The sequence below is a fragment of the Sturnira hondurensis genome, unplaced genomic scaffold (assembly GCF_014824575.4).
Source record: "Sturnira hondurensis isolate 20B ecotype Veracruz unplaced genomic scaffold, ASM1482457v3 Scaffold0018725, whole genome shotgun sequence".
NCBI lineage: Eukaryota > Metazoa > Chordata > Mammalia > Chiroptera > Phyllostomidae > Sturnira > Sturnira hondurensis.
Genome location: NW_028091356.1, coordinates 1,362,564 through 1,385,630, shown reverse-complemented (window position 1 = coordinate 1,385,630; position 23,067 = coordinate 1,362,564). Strand labels below are relative to the sequence as shown.

The 23,067-nt window shown below is 48.8% G+C and overlaps 1 protein-coding gene across 2 annotated transcripts; it reads right to left on the bottom strand.

Annotated features, from left to right (window-relative positions):
• Window positions 1-1,700: 1,700 nt before the first annotated feature.
• Window positions 1,701-22,598, bottom strand: KIF2C (kinesin family member 2C). Of its 2 annotated transcripts, XM_037069654.1 has the most exons (21): window positions 22,396-22,598; window positions 21,469-21,563; window positions 18,759-18,854; window positions 18,546-18,594; window positions 16,359-16,481; window positions 15,057-15,179; window positions 14,407-14,507; window positions 13,756-13,851; window positions 12,597-12,651; window positions 12,341-12,503; window positions 11,210-11,300; window positions 10,895-10,958; window positions 10,726-10,817; window positions 9,775-9,917; window positions 8,785-8,989; window positions 8,565-8,675; window positions 6,694-6,761; window positions 6,241-6,346; window positions 6,032-6,145; window positions 2,449-2,572; window positions 1,701-2,326 (listed from the first exon to the last, which is right to left on the bottom strand). In XM_037069654.1, the coding sequence occupies exons 1-21, from the start codon at window positions 22,457-22,459 to the stop codon at window positions 2,244-2,246; spliced, it is 2,166 nt and encodes a 721-aa protein (XP_036925549.1). In that variant the 5' UTR covers window positions 22,460-22,598; the 3' UTR covers window positions 1,701-2,243. The 2 variants fall into 2 exon arrangements, with proteins under 2 accessions (XP_036925549.1, XP_036925550.1); XM_037069655.1 differs by lacking the exon at window positions 15,057-15,179.
• Window positions 22,599-23,067: the final 469 nt, after the last annotated feature.

Genomic DNA, 23,067 nt, shown 5'->3' with positions numbered 1-23,067 from the left:
CCGCAATCTTGGCGTATTTGGGCAATGCTCCAACCAGCTGAGCTACCGGCCAGGGCCTAGCTAGCACTTCTTAAATGTGACATCATGCTGTATGTGTATTAACTCAATATTCATAATTCTGTACCAATGTTATCCCCACTTCACAGACAGCACTAAAGGTTGAATGACCCACGTTGGGTTCTGAGGTCACAGAGCTAGGGTCCCACCTTGTAGTGTGGCTTCTTCACAAGCTGGGTTTTTAGCCACCGAACGGTTCTGCCCAAATTACATTCCCATTGGACCAATAGACAAGAGGTGATTGGGCAGGGCCTAATATGCCACAGTAGGGCATTCAGAATTTTTAAGGTTTTACTTATTTATTTTTAAAGAGAAAGGGAGAGAGGAAGAGAAACATTGATGTGAGAGATACATCGATTGGTTGCCTCTTGCCTACCCTCAACAGGGGACCTGGCCTGCAACACAGGCATGTGCCCTGACCAGGAATGGAACCGGTGACTTTATGGAGTGCAGGCCAGCACTCAATCCACTGAGCCACACCAGCTGGGGCTGGGAGTGGAGGAGGGGGGCATTCAGAATCTATCCTTTGTGCAAGAGGATGCTATTAAGAGGTTCCAAGCAGGGAATAACATAAGCATTTTTCTGGCTGGTTGGGGAGAATAGGTCACTGGAGTTAAGAATTGAATCAGGAGACCATTTAGGGATTCAGATGGTCATCCAGGTGAGAAGGTAGTCAGGCTTGGGCTGGTGGCATTCTTTCATCTTTTCACTCCTGTGAGGCCAGTAATGCTGGCCACACTTTATAGGTGAGGGGGAAATTTAGGTTATCTGAAAGCTTTAAAGTCCTTAGAGCTGGTGCCATTTCTGTCAAACATCTGATTCAGCTAAATTTCTGAACCCAGGTCTTATATTTGGCTATTGAATTGTACCTAAAATTCATGCATTTCCTCACCATAAGGTCGAGAGTACCGTTTCACAAATGAAGTAGCCAAGGCTTAGAAGGCCAGAACTTGGATGTGTTGGACAGCCCGCTCTGAGTTTCTGCCCACGTGCCCCTTGCTCCCCACCCATCTCCCTGAGACCTTTCTAAAACACACTGGGTTGTGTGACTCTGAGACAAAGTCTTTTAGTGGCACATTGGATAATTCATGCTTCGTGACACTGAATATGGAGTCCTCTAGTCCCCAAACTGTCTGAACCCTGTTTGGTCCCTCAGTGTACCCAGGAAACTTCTTATATTTCAAGACCAAACCGAAATCCTTTTTTGTGTAGCAAGCCAAGTGCTTTCTTCTCAGTGTTCCCACAGAATCTTTTTTTTTTTTTTTGGCAAGGGGCAAATCAAACAATTTTTATTGAGGGTCAAAGGGCTGGGAAGACGAAGTCCGATGTCCTTGGCCCAGTTGGGATCTCCCCGGCATCACAGCAGCTGAAAACCCCACAGAATCGAACATGCGCTGAGTGGACTGTAACTGATGGAGTACCATCTCCTTTCTGCTTATAGCTCCTGTTCCCAGGACAGGACCTGGGGCCTAGTGAGCATCACTGAAGACAGAGGCTGGGGTCTGCAACATGTCACTTAACCACGGTGTGGCTCTGGGCTCCTGGGTAGAGCACCGAAACACACTGCACAGAGGTGCAGTATGTTCTTAGTTCCGGAGGGTTCAGTCATATCCCAGGCCCTTCCCCACACACCACTCAACAGACTGATTTTTCCTCGTTCTTTATTGTTAGACACAATGTAAAAACAAAACAGAAAACAACAGGGATCCTCTTGGACCTCAAAAAACAGCAAGAAAGAGGTTCTAGAAACTTCTAAAGTACAAGACACATTAGTGCCCAGACCAAGGGTGTGGATGGCAGGCCACAGCCAGCAGAGCTGGACTAAGGCTCCTTGCCTCTACCCAGAGCCAGGACAACTGCAGGGAGTTCTCCATCAGCAGCCAGTCCACACAGGAGGAATGCCAACCAAGGGAAAACTGCCACCAGCCTTCCCCACTGGGAGAGAAGGGCCACACAGGATAGTTACAAGTCCCATTCTTCCATCCTTGCACCCTTCAAGGCTACAGTTGAGGAAAAGCAGTGTCCTACTTACTCTGATGCCCTCCCCGTCTGTCCTGGCCCTGATGCCCCAATACTTGGCATTTATCAAAGCCTGTTCCAGCTCAGAACCTGAGCCCAAAGTTCACTGGGGAGGGGTTAGATGGTGAAAAGGCTGGTGTGAAACCAAGCATCTTTATTTCCAGTCGTCACTGGGGCCGTTTCTTGCTGCTCATTTGTTTGCTGGCCTGCTCTTCCAGCTGCATAGCCAGGCGCAAGGCCTTGATGGTATCTAGAAGGAAGGGGAGGTGATGTACTCGGGGTTAGTGTCTGTCTCAGAGGCCCCATTCCCTCAGGGCAGAGCTGCCATCATCTGAGGTCCCATCCTGCTGTATCCCATCCAACTGCACCCACCTTGCAGGGCTGAGAAGTGCTTGGCTTGCTGGGCCAGGGTGGACTCCGCCTTGTTCACAAAGGTCTCCAGGTCGTAATCTGGCTGTTCAGTCATCTCGGAGAGCTCAAGCCAGCCTGTCCCTTGCTGCAACGGCACAGGGATGACCTCGTCAGTTCAAACAATGCCCAAACCAATTTAGCAAATCATTCCTGAGGCCCCACTTCAACGCAGATGCCTGTGCAAAAAGCCCATTCCTCCAGGCATGGCCCACGCCCTGCCTTCTGACTCTCCTGCAGAAGTACCCAAACTGAATCCATCCTCTTCTCTACCCCAAACTCCTTCCTGTCTCTTCATTTGTTTATTTTATTGTATTTTCCTCCCATTACCATTTAGTCCCCTTATCCCTACACCTCCTATCCCTATTATGTCAAATGAATGCTATGTTCTGTCTTGAAGCCCAAGCTAGAAATCTGAGCAACAACTTAATTCTTTCTTTCACCTTTCTTGTCCCCAAATCCTACCAAGTCCACCCTTTAAATGGTTCTTGAATCTCTTACCCTTACCCCAATCCCATGGTCACTGCCACACTCAGTCTAGGCACCAACATCTCTTTCTAACGATCTTCTAATGGCCCTCAACTCCCAACTGCCTCTCTTCACACTCTCCCCATGTCCCCAAACCAGATTCCACACTGTGGCTACAATGATGCACCCAAAGCTCTGATATGACCACGGCACCACTCCATTTAACTTCCTTCAAAGGCATCCATGGCCCTCAGAGGGAAGTCTGGGTCATGTATGAACTATAAGGCCAATTTTTTAAAAACATTATGTATTTATTTTTAGAAGGGAAAAGAGAGAAACATCGATGCGCAAGAGATGCAATGATGGGTTGCCTCTGGCATGCCCCTAACTGGGGTCCTGGCCCACAACCCAGGTGTGTGCCCTGACTGGGAATCGAACCAGTGACCCTTCAGTTTGAGGCCTAGTGAACCTAAATGACTTTCACAAGGAAATCTGCTTGTAAATAGAAGAAGCAGGATTAAGCAAGTCTTATTTTAGGGTCTACTATCCATACTTCATAGTTTTGGTCCTTGGACTCAGTATAGGAGCTGGAATATATAGAATGCACTCACTGAACATTCACCGAATAACAAAGTCCCTGCATATAAACCGCTCTCCAAAACCTCCAGTCAGAAGCATGGTAACTTCTGACCACGATGGAGATGTTTTGGTTTGTAGGCTGGCACTCAATCCACTAAGCCACACCAGCCAGAACTTGCCTCTCTTGCTTCCCCAAAGGCCTGCCTTCAGAATTCTGTAGCTTCCTTCCCACCAGGTAAGGGAGGAATGACCTCCCCCAAACCCAGAGGTAGGTAGACACACTGTGCCTCCTCACACAACCAAAATTAAGGACAACAAAAATTTAGAAACAAAAAACCAACCAGAACTGACAAAAAACTGAACTGTATGGAAATCCAACAACCATTCATCCAGACCGGTAAGAGAGGTAGAGTTGGTGGCCAGTGGAGAGGGGTCGAGGCAGGAAAAAGTGGTGGCTGGTGGACCCAGGCATGCAGACGGCAACAGGCAGACCCCAACAGGCAGACCCCAGGTGTGGGGTGGCAATGAACAGACCCAGTGAGGGTGCAAGGAGCCTGGCTGACTCCATTCACACGTTCGCGTGCAGATAGACAAGATGAAAACGGGCAGTGAGACAGACCATGCAACCCAGGGACCCGCGCTGGGAAATAAGCCTAAAGGCACTGATTGAAAACACTTGTGGGGTGCCAGGAGCTACTCCCAGCCTCACAAGAGTTTGTTGGAGAGATCCTCAGAGTCCTAGAACATACACAAGCCCACCTACCCAGAACTAGCACCAGAGGGCCCAATTTGCTTGTGGGAAGTGAGAAAAGTGACTGAAATCTGGCAGAGAGCACAGCAAGCACCACTGCTCCCTCTCTGACCCTGCCCCCACATATAGCATCACAACCCAGCAACTGGGTTGCCCCACCCTGGTGAACACCTAAGGCTCTACCCCTCACTACATAACAGGAGTGACCAGACCAAAACCAAACCAAACCAAACCAAAAGGCTCAAACAGAAGAACAAATCAAAGCCCCAGAGCAAATACATCTAAGTGAAAAAGAGATAGCCAACCTATCAGATGCACAGTTCAAAAAACTGGTGATCAGGATGCTCACAGAACTGGTTGATTTTGGTCACAAATTAGATGAAAAAATGAAGGCTACACTAAGTGAAATGAAGGAAAATGCACAGGGAACCAATGGTGATGGGAAGAAAACTGGGACTCAAATCAATGGAGTGGACCAGAAGGAAGAAACAACCAAACAGAAAAGAAGGAAGAAACAAGAATTCAAAAAAATGAGGAGAGGCTTAGGAGCCTCCAGGACATTTTTAAATATTCCAACATCCAAATTATAGAGGTACCAGAAGAGGAAGAAGAAGAGCCACAAGTGGAAAACTTATTTAAACAAATAATAAAGGAAAACTTCCCCAATCTGGAAAAGGAAATAGACTTCCAGGAAGTCCAGGAAGCTCAGAGAGTCCCAAAGAAGTTGGACCCAAGGAGGAACACACCAAGACACACCATAATTACATTAGCCAAGACTAAAATGAAGGAGAGAATCCTAGGAGCAGCAAGAGATAAGGGGACAGTCATCTACAAAGGAGTTCCCATCAGACTGTCAGCTGATTTTCCCAAAGAGAACTTACAGGCAAGAAGGGGCTGGAAAGAAGTATTCCAAGTCATGAAATCCAAAGACCTACATCCAAGATTGCTCTATCCAGCTAAGCTTTCATTTAGAATGGAAGGGCAGATAAAGTGCTTCTCAAATAAGGTCAAGTTCAAGGAGTTCATCATCACCAAGCACTTATAATATGAAATATTAAAAGGACTTGTCTAAGAAAAAGAAGATAAAAAATATGAACAGTGAAAGGACAGCAAACTCACAGTTATTAACAACCACACCTAAAACAAAAGCAAACTAAGCAAACAACCAGAACAGGAATAGAACCACAGAAATGGAGATCATCACATGGAGGGTTAGCAACAGGGGAGTGGGGGGAGGAGAGAGGGGAAGAGGGTACAGAGAATAAGTAGCACAGATGGTAGGTAGGAAATAGACGGGGGAGGGCAAGAATAGTGTGGGAAATGTAGAAGCTAAAGAACTTGTGACACATGCAGATGAAGTAAAGCAGGGGAATGTGGGTGAGAGGGGGTGTGCAAGGTGGAGGGGAATGAAGAGGGGGAAATGGGACAACTATAATAGCGTTATCAATAAAATATATATTTTTAAAAAAAATAAGCATGGCAAAGAGAGACTAGCTTGGGATAGAAAGACAGAGGAAAGCCTATGGGTGCCAGACTGAAAAAAGTGTGGTATTAGTTGCCTAAGAAGAGCAGATGGACAAATAGGTGGGGAATTAGGGAATGCTGGGGTAGAGGGTTGCCTCTGGCCATGCCAACATGAAGACCTGTGGGAGCAAAGCCCAGGTCACATTCGAGGAACGGTGCTGAGTGCAAATGCAGGTCTGCCCAGGGTGGTATCTAGTCCCTCCCAGGCCAGGGCCAGCTTCCCACCTGTATAATCTCCTTCAGCCCTTCCACAGCCCTCTCCTCCAGCTCCCTGATCTGGTTCATGGCCTCATTAAAGCTGGACATCTGGCAAGACAGTTCTTCTTCTTCCTTGGAAAACTAAGGGGGCCAAAAGGAGAGATACAACAGTATGGCCCAGTTCCCATCTCAGCGGGCCATGGTTCTGGCCTACTTGGCCCCACCCTGCCCCTTACATTGTCTGCGGTCAGGGAGCCATTCGAGCTGGCTTCTGTCTCTTCTATTTCCATCTGAACTGGCTGCTCCCCAATAGGCCCACTGTGGGGGCTCAGCTCCTTGACCCTGAGGAAACAAGAAAGTCTCAGATTCCATAGCAACCTCCTTGGCTGTACCAACCATGCTGTACCACTTAAGACTGTCAGGCTTGAGGCTTCAAGGGGATGGAGTAAGTAGCTTTGCCTTTGGCTGAGAAAAAGACCCTCATGCATGCTGACTCCCTACTGGGGCCTGAAGAGGTTTGGGATGGACCTAGCATTATATCCGAACTCCTGAGCCTCAGATTCACTGAATCACAGAAGAGTAAACTGTAGGCACTTAACCCCACAGCCTCTTCCCTCTTTCATCTCTGCCATTCATTTCCCTCCTCCCACGCCCTGTTCCCTGCCCCACCTGGCCATAGGTACTGGTACCTGTCTGCATATCTTAGTGTATTTAAAGTGTATTCACAGGAGCTTATGCCTGGTGAGATCATGGCAATCTGCAAAAGAGGGAATGGATGGTTAAAGGTCGGGACCATGGGGAGAGGCTGCCAAGAGGAGTCTCTCCAAGCAAATGACATCCACATGGTATTGAAGGGAGATCTCATTTAGCACCCATTCTGTGCAAGGTAACTTGCTCCATGGGCACTGCAGATTAAAACTCTTTAAAAATTGGTTTCTGGGCCCTGGCAGGTATAGCTCAGCAGACTGAGCATGGGCCTGCCAACCGGAGGATTGCGGTTCAGTTCCCAGTCAGGGCACATGCCTGGGTTGCAGTCCAGTTCCCAGCAGGGAATACACGAGAGGCAACCATACATTGATGTTTCTTTCCCTCTCTCCTTCCCTTCCCTTCCCTTCTAAAGATAAATAAATAAAAATCTTTAAAAATTGGTTTCTAGCCCTGGCTGGTGTAGCTCAGTGGATTGAGCACAGGCCTGCAAACCAGAGGATCGCGGTTCGATTCCCAGTCAGGGCACATGCCTGGGTTGCAGGCTGGTTCCCTGCAGGTGAGCCTCCAGCAGGGGATGCATGAAAGGCAACCATACATTGATGTTTCTCTCCCTCTCTCCTTACCCTCTAAAGATAAATAAATAAATAAATATTAAAATTAAAAAAAAAAATTGGTTTCTGCCCTGGCTGGGTAGCTCGGTTGGAGCATCATCCTGATATGCCAAGGTTACGGGTTTGATACCTAGTCAGAGTGCAGACAAGAAGCAACCAATGAATACATAAGTAAGTGGAAAACCAAATTGGTGTCTCTCTTTCTCGTTCTCCCTGTTCTTTCTTCTAAGTGTAATTTTAAAAAGTATAACTAGAAATCGATTCCCTGACTTTTAAAAAATATTTTATTTATTTACTTTTAGAGGGGAAGGGAAGGAGAGAAGGAGAGAAATATCAATGTATGGTTGCCTCTCGTGAGTCCCCTGTGGGGAACTGGCCTGCAACCCAGGCATGTGCCCTGACTGGCATGTGGCCTGCCGTGATCGTGTGGTTCACAGGCCCGTGCTCAATCCACTGAGCTACACCAGCCAGGGCCGATTCCCTGACTTTAAAGGCACATCTTATTACCCTCTCCTTCTTTATCTCTTTACTGACCCATTCCTCAAACCAAGGTCACACCTTTAAGCAGTGTGGCTCCTACTGGAACCCTCAGTTGCCCCAGCTGGCTCAGGGATAATGTCTCAGGGAGAAGGGTTTAGATTTAGTCAGAAATCCCTATCTTCCCCAGCAGAGAGGGGAGAGGGTATTTCCTTGGGTGGTGGCGGGGGGGCGGGGGGTGGGGGTGGGCAGGTAGGGCAGACTCTAGCTAGAAGGGCTTATGGATAAAAGAAGCAAGGGACAAAAAAAATTCAAGGCTATAGCCCTTTCTTTTCTTTTTTAGATTTTTATTTCTTTACTTTTAGAGAAAGAGGAAGGGAGGGAGAGAAACATCAGTGTGTGGTTGCCTCTTAGGGGATCCAGCCCGAAACCCAGGCATGTACCCTGCCTGGGAATTGAACCGATGACCCTTTGGTTTGTAGGCCGGCACTCAATCCACTAAGCCACACCAGCCAGAACTTGCCTCTTCTGCTTCCCCAAAGGTCTGCTTTCAGAATTCTGTAGTTTCCTTCCCACCAGGTACGGGAGGAAAGACACCCCCCAAACCAGAGTGGCACGGACATACACTACAGGGAGTACATAGGGGTAGTCAAAGAGGAGCTTGATACCAGGCAGGGGGTAAAACTCAATCAAGTCAGAGCCCAGAAACCCAGAGAGTCAAGAGCACCGGGCCTCTGCCTAGGACTAAAAGCTCCCCTACTCACCATACAGGTCCTTGAGTTCTCCCCTATAAAGGAGTCCCGCAGCACCTGCGTCAGCTTGCTCTCTCGGAACGGGGTGTGAGCCTTGTTCTGTCCCAGGGCCCTGATGCACTCCTGTGGGGCAGCAGGTGCAACTGAAGTCCCTTCCTTCCTCTCATGCTGCCCACTTCCTCCCTCCACCAGCTGTCCCCCAGACCAGGCCCCTCTAGCTAGCCCCTGCTACCTTCAGAGCCAGGAGACTTTTGTTGATTTCTGCGCCTTCCATTCGAGTCTGCCGGTCAGCACTGGAAGTGTCCGCACCCCGTTCATTCCCTGCCAGATCCACCAAAGAGAACTTGCCATGCACTCTCCCTTTGGCTCGAAGAAGAATCTGGAAGCAGGCATGGGAGCGGGAAGAGTTGGAGTTGGCAAATGTCTGCCCGGAGGTCCTACAGTAAAGGAGGGCAAAGAAACGCTATGAGCTCCTGCGGCCACCAGCCACCATGGCACCGGGTCCAAGGTACCCCAGGCTGCAGCAGTGAGTCCCTGTTAGAGGGGGACACAGACCAAGAGTCTAAGAATTCCTGTATCTTTGTCTTTCTGTTCTGCCTTCCCTGGGCAGAAGCTCTCCCTCCAGCTCTGGACCTAGTCAGTTTTCCTGGCAGCCACAGTACTGATTCTGTGCTAGGGGCCTGGCCACACCCGAGGGCCCATAAAAACACGGGGAAAGATGAGCTGCCTCTGTTGCAAGGCACAAAGGGAAGGAGGGGTTGTCATGAACCATTTGCCAAAACTTCAGGGCCTCCAAAAGCTGCCCAGCTTGCTCCCTGGGCCTCTGAAAGCTGCCCAGCACTCCACTGTACCATGCCCAGGGCCCTGGACGAAGAGCTCTTCCCCACCTCTGCACGGGAGCTGTGGCCCTAGCACTTCCAGCCTAGAATAGACCCAGAGCTCCTGTCTCCCATCACAGAGGGAGGAAACAATAGAGACAGAAGTCAGGAAGCATGCCTTTGGAGTAAGAGTCCAGGAATAAAGCCTGCCTTGGTTACATTTAAGACATTTCCAGTTGCTCCTGATGAGCCTCTTTGTGGCCCCTTACTGCAGAGGCCTTTGCAGTCCCCCCCAAGGTAGAGAAGGTAAGGGCCTCTGTGAAACCACAGCAGGCTCAGGGCTAATCTCTGTCACCTGAACTGGGCATTAGGCAGTGGCCCCTTCCCCTCGCCAGAATTCTGACCTGCAGGCACTTCCTATGTCGATCATCTTGATGACATCATCAGCACAGCTCACCAGGTGCTCCTGCAGCCCCAGCACCTGCACCTGCTGCTTCCCGTCCTCCAGAACGCGCAGCTTGGCCTTCTTGTTGAGCAGGTCGAACAGCTGTGCCAGGCAGGGGAACAAGGCTAAGGCCATCAGGCACCAGGCACCCCACCTGCCTCCTCCCTCTGCCAGGGACTGTCTACACTCTCCAGTGTAGACAAGGGCAAGCAGCAGGAAAGGCACGCAGAGGCTGAGCTGGGTAGACTAGCAGAGGGCGTGATTTCTAAACTGGGCTGCCTCAGTGTGACGTAACTCTGCTACTTTACTAGGTGCGTGAGCCTAGGTAGTCCTTAACCACTCACTCTAGGCTTATTTCTCATCTGCAGAATAGTGACAGGAATACTTCCTTGTAGGGTGTTGTGATTAACAAATGAATCGAAACAAGTGCTTAGAATAGTGCTTAGCACATGTCACATTAATGGTCCACATTAGCTGTTACTACTATCTAGACCCTGCCCTAAGGGGGACAGACAACTCTGTAAAAACAGGGATGTGTGTGTGTGTACTTATTTAGTTATTCACACACAGATGGGGGTTAGAAATGAGAGGGGAAGGACGACTATAAGTATGAGAATACATACACGTGACCAAAGGAAAAAGTTATGAAGGAGTTGGGTGGAGAGGGCACGGGCACACATGGGGCAAACCCCCCACCTGAGAAGGAACTCTGAGGAGCATTTCTACCATACTTGCTGAGCTTGGTCCCACCATCAAGGGATTTGGTGACCCCCTCCCCTGACCTGGAAGGGCACAGTGGCCCAAAAGCTTCACAGCTCACAGATTACTGGGCTTCTACCGTTTCTAGCCAACTTCAGCTTTTAGAGTTCAGGGGCCCCAACATCATAAACAGAGTCTCCTTGGCAGCTACCTTCCCATTATAAATCTCAAAGAATGTCACATAGACTTCCAGGCCCAGGTTCCGGTAACGGGGCTGATTCTTCAGGAGGAAGACGTCGTGGGCTATGGGAGAGAGGGTGGATTAATTTAGCAGCCTGCTTTCTGTGCCCAACCCCACTGCAGCGGAACACACTACTTACAGGCCATCGCATAGATCCCTTTGGATGCATTCTGGGCTTTCCCATAGAGGTTTCCACCCATAGTCTGCAAAGGAAAGGGGCAGAAGACCTTGGTAAAGGGCGCTTGGCCCAGGCTAGAGCACTGCTGGCTCCATAGCCGCACCAGAGCCAGGAGACTGGACCTGCTAAGGCCCCTCTCTGCACCCAGCACAGCAAGCCTATGTGGTGATGGGGCCTCTGCACAGAGGGGATTTCCTACAAGAAACTGTCTTCTTTTTCAGAAACCTCCTGTTGCCCCATGGACAAACTCCCGCCCGGCCATGCCTAAATACTCACGTATGTCTTGCCACTTCCTGTCTGACCATATGCAAAACAGGTTGCTTTTCCACCTTGGAAAATTGTGTGTACCAGTGGCCTTGCTGTGAACCTAGGAGAAAGGATAGAGAAGAGTGTACATCTCTGACCAAAATGTCCACCCTGGGACATGGTCCTGCTGCCCTTCCACTGAAGAATTCCTGGGTCCTTGATTCTTCCTTCCAAGCACTAGTAATTCTTTTCTGCAAAGTGGTCCCAAACTGACCCCAGCCCCATTTACAAATCTGAAATTCTCCTAGCTGACTGAAGGGGGCTGGCCTGACTTGCCAAGAGCAAGCTGATGGCCCACACTCTGAGCCGCCAGCCCCTCCACTGACTCTGGAGACATAAGATGAAAGCCTGAACTTAGCAGCTGACTTCCAGCATATGACAGGATACCAGGATCAGAGGGAACCTTCTAAATATTTAAGAGTCTAAACTAGTGTAGGCTTTGTGGGCCACATAGATCTGTCACATTGTTTTAAAACAATGCTTTACAGACATAAAAACCATTCTAGGTCTGAGAGTCCTATAAAAAGGAATTGAGCCAAGAATGGCACAGAAGTTGGTCGGCTTCTGGTTTAGAGCAGTGTTACCTAGTAGAACTTCCTGTGGTGGGGGAAATATTCCATATCTGTGCTGTCCAATAGTAGCCACTTCCACATGTGGCTTCCAAGAACTTGAAACGTTGCTTGTGTGACTGAAGAACTGAACTTTTAATTTTATTTAAGTTTTATTAAATAGCCACATGAGGCTAGTGGGTGCTCTATTAGACAGAGTAGTCCTAGAGTTTGCTGAGTGGGTAACGGGGTGGCTGCATAAGACACCGGAAGCACCCCTGAAGCCTGCCCAGACCAGCCTCAGAGAATGCAATGGGTAACCGCACATCTGGGCCATTCAAGGATGCGCTGGTAAAGCTGCAAAATGGCATATGGCAGCCCAGGAACCAGACCCAGACCCAACTCCATGTGACAGCTGCTCCAGAGAGAACACGAGAGGAGACCAGAAAGGGCTTTAGAGCTCAGCACGCCTGTGAGCAGCGTTACCACGCTGTCTTGCATGGAGAAGACCAAAGGGGGTGTCGGGGGCGGGGCAAAGAGCCAAGGGACTCACCTATAGACGACTTCATTTGAAGCTGTTTCATCAAATGCAAAGTCAAAGCAGAACGCCTGGTTCTCCAGATACTTTGTTAAGTCCACTTTTAACTTGGGCTCGTGTACAAAGAGCAGACACTTGCTAGGAACAGAAATCACATCTATTTCTTTCTTGGCCAATTCTGCAGAAGGAGGAGAGCATTTTCAGGGGATGCTTCCTGGATGTGGGAACCCTTGGCCACTCCAAAGCCTCTTTCTGACCGAATGAAGTTTACCTTGTTTATTCAGCGGGCGCTTCCTCACACAAACGCATATCCTATGCTCTTCGATCTTTAGGAGGATGAGAGGAGACAACCAACCAATTAAAGGTTAGGGTAGTATTAAAGAAGCTTCTCCAGAGCCTCCCCCGCCCCCCCCACTGCTCCCCCCCCCCCCGCAATCCCCAGTCTGGCCCAGTCAGGGGCTGAGATCTAATAGGACCCTGCCTCCCCCGTTGGTTACTCAACGGCACAAGACAGAATCTCTGAACTTTCCCCCAGTCTTCTCACTCTGCTGTCTACAGGTTTCAGCACACTTTCATGATTATTAGTAGGAATTTAGCCAACCTATGAAAGAGGGCAGGGTGGGAATGGAAGGGAGTTTATAAAGATCACACTCTCACCCCAGCTGGTGTGGCTCAGTGGATTGTGAGCCGTAAGTTTGCTGGTTGGATTCCCAGTCTGCACACATGCCTGGGTTGTGGGCCAGGCCCCCAGTAGGGGGGGTGCGAGAGGTAACTGATGGATGTTTCTCTCTCTCTTCCTTCCCCTCTCTCTAAAAACAAATACATAAAGCATTTGAAAAGAAAAGAAAAGGAAAAAGATCAGACTCTCCCATCCACGTCTCACTAACTCCAGGGGAAGCGAAGATTTCTCAGTGCTCTCACACTTTTAAATTTTTAATTTATTGAGGAGAGAGAAAAACACTCATTGGTGCATTCATTGGTTGATTCTTATATGTGCCCTGACCAGGGGACGATGCAACCAACCTGCAACCTTGGCATAGCGGGACGATGCTCTAACCAACTGTGCTGCCCAGCCAGGGCCCACAGCCTTTTACTTGTTTATTTATTTATTTAGAGAGTACATTTACCAAAGCTGGGGACAGTGAAACAAGAAAGGGCTTAGGATAGAAGCAGCAACAGGAGAGCCCAGACAGGGCTGCTTTGGTGCCCTGAGAGGTCAGTCAGAGGAGGCCTCAGAGACAGGGTCAGGGGTTAGCTCAGCACAAGATGCCACTGCCCATTGCTCCCCTGGTTGCAAGTCTCCTGGGGTCCCTCAGAGTTTAGGAGACGCACGCCTGAGAGAAAAAAAGGTGTGGATGTGCTCTCAGGAGGGAGAGTGTGGCTTACTCCTCTAAAGAGAAGTTTTCTGTCTTTTAATGGGGTTTACTCACAGGATCAGTCATAGTAAGTGGATGGCAATCCAAAGTAGCCCGAAATTCTTTAATCATCCGGGCAAATTCCCAGTTTGGAAAGCTGTTGTCATACTCCTGTTTGAGACAAGAGCAAAAAGGAACTGACTACTAAGATGTAAGTGCTATCAGACCTCAGTGTGAAGCAGAAGCACTTGGACCACCAAGTGGACAAAACTCCCACACGATCTCACTTCCTCCCACCCCAGCTCTAGGAAGAGAGCCCAGTGGTGCCTGGGCATGCACCAAACCACTCCGAGAACTGGGGCAAGGGCATCGTCCCACATCTTAGGAGATTAGGCTAGGATTCTCCAGAGCCATTAACCCAACTAGAGGGAAATGCTCCAAACCAGAACTGCACCGCGGCACGCCCACCACCTACACACCAGGAAGCCGGGCACCTGTGCCCCGCAGCCCCACTGTCCAATCCGCATGAACAGTCCTCATCGGAAGGCCCTCAGAAAAGATCTGATTTACTTGTTCTCTAATCCTAGTGAGACACCAGTTAAATTTCCTGGATATCAGAACTGGAGCCTCAGTAATGCTGGGGCCCAACTGTACCTGCGTTGCTATTAATGTTGCAGTTAAGGATACCCGCGAAAAACCTTGGCCTTAGCTTCCCAGGAAAGGTACCTGAGCTCGCCTCATTCTCATTTCAGAATTCTGGGCCCTCTTCTCTTCTCGTTTGTTCTTCATTTTTTCCATTTCCTTCACAATACACGATTTCCTCCGAACTAGAGGGGGAAAGGCTCATGCTTTTACTTATCCAGGCCGGCCAGCTTGCTCTTCTCTGGCTGCTGTGCTGAGTCCTGGGCCTTTCCCAGGACAACGCCTTCTCTAGACCCTTGCACTTAAATCACCAAATGCAAGGATAGGAAGCAGATGTGACTCTTGGGATGGCCAGAGCCACAAAGTAAAGATTTGCTAATGTGAGTACCCCAGGTCTAACCCAAGCTCCCCCCAAACCTCTTTGGCATTTTCTTAACAACCAGATAAGGTAAGACCATTTCTGCTTATTCTCACCAGTTATTCTGGGCTGTTCCTTAGGTATCAGCCAAGATACTATAGCTATTACAACACCTCAATCACATCAGGAGGTTCCTGCCAGCTTAAGGGGACAGGACCACCTCTTGTGAAAAGTTGATTCCATGGCCACAAGGAAACACCCTCACCAAGTGACAAATATAGTTTTAACTCAGGTGCCAAGGCTGGCCAGGTCTGAGAGAGGACGTAACTCTTGTCCTGCACTAGGAACAGGGCAGCAGACAGCTCTGCGTGTCTACCTGAGTTCACAGGGTTTGCAGACGAGCTGCCTTGGATGGAATGGACTTGCTCTTCCACCTCCTCGCTGACCATCGGAAACGGTGTTTCGGCCACCACAGGGCAGGCGTTCCTCGGAGGGCCAGCTGTGGGGGGACAGGGTCATGGGAGAAGGAGGCAGGCTACCACAGCTGCACCCCAGTGGGCCGTGGGCCAGAAGGGCTGCTGGCTGCCAGCTCGGCAAGGGCTCAGGCCCACACGGCATGAGCAGGGCCTTCCCCTCCGCCTCAGCCCACACCCTGAACCACACTGTCTTTTCAGGGGCTGGCTCCTGGGGTCAAAAAACTTTAAAAGAGTGGTTGAGTACCTCTGTATGAGTGCCACCATGAAGGGAAAAGCTTTTAAAAGCCTGAATTACTTAGGCTTGACCCAAGCATGGCTTCTTAGGCCAGGCCTTTCTGACTTCTCACAAGCCTTGGAACCCAAGTGGTTAACAGGAGCAAAGACTGAAAAGCCGGCAATAATGGAAACCTGGGCAACAAGTAGCCATATTAATTCAACCTCGAAAGACACAACCCACGACAAGTCATTACTTTCCATACTGGGTTGTGATCCTTTTGTTTACTTCATTTGGTAAGAGCTAAATGTAACATACAGGATCCAGCACAAATAACAGACCTTTTTTACTACAAAATCATAAGTATGTAATTCTGTAGCATAACAATATCACACTGAAGCACACCACATGACATTTTAGGTGAAATGGTCAAATTAAAACTATAAATTATTTCACCCACAGTATTACCCTACCAACCACACCCAAGCAGGCCTCACTTCTGCCAGCCCTGTATGTAAGATGTAATGACTGTGTGTCTTACACAATCTGCATCTATTTAACGTGTCTCATAAAAGTTGACAACTAAAGATATTTTTTAAATTCCATATATATAAAGTTCAAAAAGAGAAAAAGCTAACTTACGCTACCAGAAGTCAAGATTATAGGTTCTGTTGGGGACTTAGCTACTGGAAGGGTGCCTGACGGGGCTTGTGTGTGCTGGTAATGCTGTTCGATCTGGGTATTAGTTATATGACTGTGTTTGAAAACTATATGCTCAAAGATATGTTCACTGTTCTGTATATACTATATGTTATGTTTTAATCAAGTTTAAAAAGAGATTTTCTTGGTGAGGGAGCTGTGGGGCAGGGGCGGAGCAGGCACTGTGCCAGGGGAGTGCAGGAATCTTAGGATGTTCTGGAACGGGCTCAGGGTAACGTGTGAGGGGCTGCTCTAGGGCCTCAGATGGGAGAACAGATTCATTACTCACTGGGAACTGAAAAGTGCTTGCGGGGGTTTGCGGGTGCAGGCAGCTCCACCTCCATGTTGTTCTCCTGAGTGGCGATGCGACCCTCTGAGACAGTGGACATGCGAGTGGAGCGGCTTCGGAGACCTGAGGAACCAGGGGACAATGAGTGGGGTCCGATCAGGAGGGCTGATGGGGGCCCCTTCCGAGATTCTATGTGGAGTGAGATGGGTCCAGACCACCGGGAAAGGAAAAATCAGTCTAAGTACTAGTGACCCCAAAACTAATTTGTTCATATTCTGCAGATCCGAGAGCTCCTGAGGGCAAGGAGACCTCCCACAAGAGCATCTGTCTTGAGTAAATGGAGAGACTATAGCCAATATGAAATCACTTCTAGAGACAGACTGAATCCCACACCTACTATTCCACAGCAATCTTCCCACACCTCAGAACAACACCATGAAGTAATTAATCAGTATTTCCATCTGAGGGAAGAGAACATTAAAGCTCAGAGAAATTAAGCAACATGCCCAATGTCACTCAGTTATGTGTCGGCGCCAGGATATGAACCCAGGACTGTCAGGTTCCAAAGTCTAGGCTTCCACCATTGCTCTGGGAGGCTTTACAGAGCCAACCTGGGCCACGTCATCAGAAACCCATGGAATCAGCTACCTTGATTTTCTGGAATCTTAAAAGAATGCTAAACTGAGAGAAACAAATGAGTTGTATTTGAATTCCTACCAACTTCTTACCATCTATATAGTTTCCCTCTGTAAGAGAAACGATTCACCGAAAAAATAAAAGAAATCATGAATTTGGAAACAGAACACACGGTGTCATGTAGGCAGAGACCAGCTTGTACTGAATTTCTGACCCCCCCTAAATTTAGGCTGATCTGATGGCTCTATATAATCCATGTCTTTCGCAAAGAGTATGAATTATTACAACTTTCCTTTGTCCCAAAAGATTTGTGATCTTGTGTTTCATCTCTACTGTCCGATAATATGCACCTTTATAAAGATTTTTTTCCATTATGAGGAGCTGCGTGGCAATTTCTTTAGGGATTGTGCATGTGAAGTGAGACCGCTGCTGCTCCCATCTCTCCTACAAGCCAGCAAGACAGGGCCAGCGCCATGTCACTCATGCCCAGCCCAAGCTCACAACTGTGCCACCTTTCACCCTAGACCCCCTTGAACCTGAAGCTGCAGCCAAGTGGTTATCCAGGGCAGTGATATTCCCTGGACCTGGGTAGGCCATGCAGGTACAGCTGGCCCTGAAAACTAAGCTGGATTTCTTGGGGAGTTTGTGCCTATAGCCACCCACTGTGGTCACAGACGGTTGTAGTCAAAGTAGGTTTATGCCGACATCTGCAGATAAAGGGCAACCTTCTCCTAGACTCTGCGGCATTGTTGGACTCCCACCCACATTACCCCACCCCCAGATCTCCATAGCACAACCGACTATACTTCTGCACGGCCCAGAACTAGCTCTTCTCACAGCTTGCTCACCCCTGAGGGAAAAAAACAAGCCTGCCAATGGCTGATGACTGCTCTGGATTCTACAGCGAAGACTCCTAGGCCAGTCAGCAAGTTTCCCAAATGCATCAGTTCCCCGAGAGGTTAGCCTAAGACCTGTAGGTTGAATGGCTGGATTCATTTTTTTTAAAACTGCATTGAGGAATGATTGATATACGAAAGCTGTAGACATTTAATGTATACAACTTAATGGGTTTGGAGACAAGTACGTATCCATGAAAGCATCATCACGATCAATGCCATAAACTTACCCATCACCTCCAGAAGTTTCCTACCACTCCCTCTGTTTTGGTTTTTTCCTTTTGTGGTAAGAACACTAACACAAGATCCACAGTAAATTTTTAAGTAGACAAATGTAATATTGTTCATCATAGACCCTATGTTGTACATTAGGTCCCTAGAACTTATTTATCTTGCATAACTGAAACTTTGTACCCTCTGACCAATACCTCCCCACTGCCTCCTCCTTGTAGGAGGATTCTCCCTTGTAGGTTGGATCCTTGTAGGTTGGATTCTCCCTCATTGAGGACGACGCCTGGAAGACACGGCAGGAGTCAGCTCATGTAGAAGCCACCTGCTAAACTGGAGCAATGCGTCTACCTCCCAGCTGCCTGAGTCCTAGGAAAACCATTCTGCCCACAACCCCGTGACAATAAGCCAGGAGAAATCCATTTACCTTCCTTTGGAGCAGGAATTTTGGAGTTGACTGATCTGCGTTTTTGTCTCTGAAAAAGAAAACACACCACCACAATATATGGCTCTTGGCAATACTCAAGAGCCCATGTGCTGTGCTGGAGTCCTAGGCAGTCCCCGGAAACAACCCAGCAAAGAGCCAACAAAGCCAAGTGAATCCTCTGGAGCACTGGCTGCAGCCAGATCGGGCACCTACCGTTACATTCACCTGCAGGGGCAGGTTATCCTTCGGGTGTAAGGGAAGAAGCTGTAAGAGTTCTGGGTTTATTGCTGCCACATCATCAAAATCAATCTGCAAGGAGCAAGTAAAAGTTTTATTGAAACAACACTGGCTGCTCAAACCAACTGCATCTCTGCAACCAAGGCTACCTCTAGATTCAGACTTTACCAACCTTAAGTTCCACCAAGTACTAACAGTTATAAACAAATATTTATTTCTTAGTCATGGTTTACCATCTAGATGGATAGTTTTCTGATTTCCAAGCTAATGGTAGATGTTAGTGATGAGAATGAGGTGACGAGGCAGGCAGGCAGTCCGCGGTAGATCTGGGCCACCTGGCTCCTCTACTGTTACGCTGGGCAGTGGGGTCCCTCTGGGCACAGTGACCCAAACACCTCTTGCTGGCTGACCCGGAGGAGGAAACAAGTTCTAACTGTCCCAGTGATGGTAAAATGGGCGGCCCTCCAGGATGTTATGGGTGGGGACAAGTTCCTAAGAGCTGCTACCTAACCCTAAGTCTACCTACATTTTTTAATTGGCCCAGAAACTTCTTCTGCAGTCACAGTGTCCTGCTTGTGCCTGCAATGAGGTCACAATTCTGGGTTTACATCACCAGAGTCCTGAAGCTCTCTAGGAACCACTCACTCACACTTCACCAGCATACTTTACACATGTGCAAACCCCAGGGTGAGAGCTTTACCTCCTACTTATTAATGGGCTCATTCAAAAATTTATTCTGGATAAGGAAGGAGAAGGAAGAAGATATCAAAAGATCCATTAAGACACACACATCATCACCCATGCCTTCAGTGAGCTCACATCCTAACGGAGAAGTCATATGTACAAAGAGCTTGGAGCCAAAGCAGCATGGGTAACAAGGGAGACAGAACTATGTCAGTAACTATGTTTCTGTCTTCTTTTCTTGGACAGCTACAAACCCCTACTATACATTTTCCCTCCATTTCCAATCCCTAAACTACAGAGAGCATAAACATAGGAGACCAGCATCCTAATCCTAGTTCTGACGTTAACTGATTTGCACACTAATGAATGAGGGTGAATATCCCAGAAGGAAGGAATAAGGGAGTGTGAAGGCAGCAAGACACTAGGCATGCTCTCAGAGCGGGGAGCTGCCACGGTTGCCCCTGGCACAGGATACTTCTTGTGATACAGAGAAAAAGCTTGATTGGACCAAACCTTGAAAAGGCTTCGAATGCCTCACAAAAAGTTTGGCCTTTATTCCACAGGCAAAATTTGAGCAGGAGAGACACCCAACAAGGGCTGTATTTCTAAACAACAACAAAACAAAAACAAATCATAAGGAACTCATAGCTGGTTGAAAGAAAGTTTAGGAACTTCTTAATTCAGGGGAAGATAATATAAAATCTTCGATCCTTTTACTTCTCAAATATACCATCTAAATATCTGCATACCTACCATGAGGCACCATGCTGAGCAAGCCCTTTACACCTGTTCTCTCACTAAGCTCCATGAAAGAGGGTCCAGGTTTGTCTTACTCACTTCTCTATCCCCGGCATCAAACACATTCAACTGTCTGGCATTTTTGATTGTTTGTTTTTGTATTTTCTCTTGCGCGGCATTTTGAAAAGGGCACAAAAGGATTGGCTGGGTAAGTCCTCACGACAACCCTATGAGGCAGATATTATCGTCCTCGTTATATAAATGAGAAAACTGAATTTCTAAGAGGGGCAGAGACATGCCTGAGGTCACATCAAGTAGTGGCAGTGACAGGCTAGAACCCAGGTTTTCTTACTCCTAGCCTGGTGACGTCTTCACCACCCCTAAATGCCGCTAACTATAAATGTCTTAGTCATAGCTCTCCTCTCCTCAAAACCCTTCCAAAGCACCCCACTGCCCACAGAATAAAATCTCCATCATCTTAAGTGCCAGAGATGAAGACCCAGCACCCTGAACCTCTACTTCCTGAAGCGAGATTCTTCGCTTATCCCCAGGAGGGCCCTCTGCTGAACCTGCCGGCCGGCCCCCACAAGGCCAGTTCACCCTCAGTGAGTTCCACCACTGAGCCGTTCTGGCACTACTCACCTGTGCCATTTTGTTATTTGGTGTTTCAGAAATATACTTTTCTCTTCTCAACTAGATTATCAATTTTGCTCCCCAAACAATTATCATAGGCATTCAGAAGCTAGCTTGGCTGAGCAAGGTTTTAGGATGCTGTGCAGTTTGCTTTCTAAAAACACACCAGAAACTGTTGATTGGCTTCAATTTAGAAGAGGCTTTACTATATAAAATGTTAGTGCGTCCAAAGAGGACCATGTTTGAGATCAGGGAGGATAACATAGCCTCAGAAACGTGGGTCTTGGTGGCAGTATCACAGCCCATGAGGTTTATCTGTGGTGCAATCATGGCTAATTGAAAAAGAAAAAAACCCGCCTGGCTGGTGTAGCTCAGTGGATTGAGCATGGGCCTGAGAGCCAAAGGATCGCAGTTCGATTCCCAGTCAGGGCACATGCCTGGGTTGCAGGCCAGTTCCCCGAAGGGGACCCCAGAGAGGCAACCATACATTGATATTTCTCTCCCTTTCTCCTTCCCTTCCCCTCTGAAGATAAATAAATAAAATAAAAATTAAAAAAATAAAAAGAAAAAAACCCAACAACAAGGCTCTCCCAAGTTCCATTTTCACACAGATCTTTTAGGTAGAACCTACCTCTTTGCCCTTTGTGGCACCTCCTTCTGTCCATTCCACCGAAACACAGGCTTTCTCCAAGTCCACAGTCCTTATATTGGCACTGTGAATTAAGCCTATAGTAGGAAAAGGCCAAGTTAGCCATCTCTTTCACTTTTAGGACCCCGGAGACTCTCAATGTGAAGCTGACCTGAAGGAAAAGGTCAGCTTTTCTTTCTTTTTAACAGTAGTCCTGGCACTTTACACTTAGAACATCCGTAGTGAGGTAGGCAGAGAACAAGTCTTAAAACGGAGTTGCAGGGTATAAGGATTCAGCCCCACTCAAAAGAGCCTACAGAGTAGGCTGAAGGTGTGTTTGGACACAAGTGTCACTCTAGCCCTTGGTCAACTGCTCCTCAACATGGCTCTGAGGCTCTAGCACCTTCGTGCTTCCCTCCCTCACTCCTGACGGCTCTCCCAAAGACACGGGAATTAGCCCTGCCAGAGCCGCGGTAGCTGCTTAACGGGAGGGGGAGGGGGAGGGAGTTGCAAGCTCCTGAAGAGCAGGAGTCTGGTCTGTCTCCTTACCCTGAATCCCAGTGCCTGGCAAACTGGAGGTGCACAATATTTATAGTAGGGGGGCCAGGAAGCCGAGGTCCCTACAGGCCCAAGGCATTTCCAGGGGAGAATTGGAGAGGGAAGATTAACCTAGCAATCCTAACTTCCCTTGGAGATCCTCGGACGCGGAGGAGCCCCGCCTACTCCCAGAGGACGGGAAGGGGACCAACCGCCAGTGCAGAGCCCCCTGGCCTCGGGTAGGGAAGACCGATCACCAGTGCGGAAACCGGGATCTGCGGGGTGAGGGGAATCCCCAACAGTGCCTCGGAGCCCCGCCGCTTGGGGAGGGGCAGTAATTTCAGCCTTGTCTCAGCCCACGGGTCCCCCCGGCCTCGGGACTCCACCCCTCACCATTACTGCGTTGGATCTTGATGTCGAGACCGGGGAACAAGCGGTCCTGGAGCGACGACCCCATTGGGCAGTCCGCAGATGCGCCGAAAAAAACACACCAAACGGTAGAAGGTGCAACTCTGCTAATACTCGGAGTTAGGACGCAGCGTAAACTGCCCAGTTTAAATCCCGCGCGCCGGCGTCCCTGAACGTCCTCACGCCGTAGCCCGCCTCGCTTGCACCAGTCAGCGGCGTCCCGCCAAGCCTTTTGGGATACGTAGTCTCCGGTCCTACTTCCGGCGCCTGGCACCGCCCACTCTTCTGGCCGCACCTCCGAGCGCGGGGGCTGCTGGGAGCCTCGCGAGGCCGTGGGCCAGGAAGGTGTGGTTATTCTGGGCATTGTACCCCAGTACTTCTGTACTGTTGGGTCCCCCCAAACTGGGAAGCTGGTATGGTGTGTGAGTGAGGGTTGTGGAGACCTACGGACATGGGTTCTAATCCTGACTCCTTCAGTTACTAGATCGGTGAGCACGGACAAGTTAGAAACTTGACAGGGGTTCCTTCTTTGCACAACCACGGGGCATGTTTCCTCCCTTGCAGAGTTACTTTGAAGGCGGGACTATGTTTAAAAGTGAATGGAAGGCACCAGTTCTCTCGATTTTTATTGTGTCTACCACGTGCCACATGCTAGGC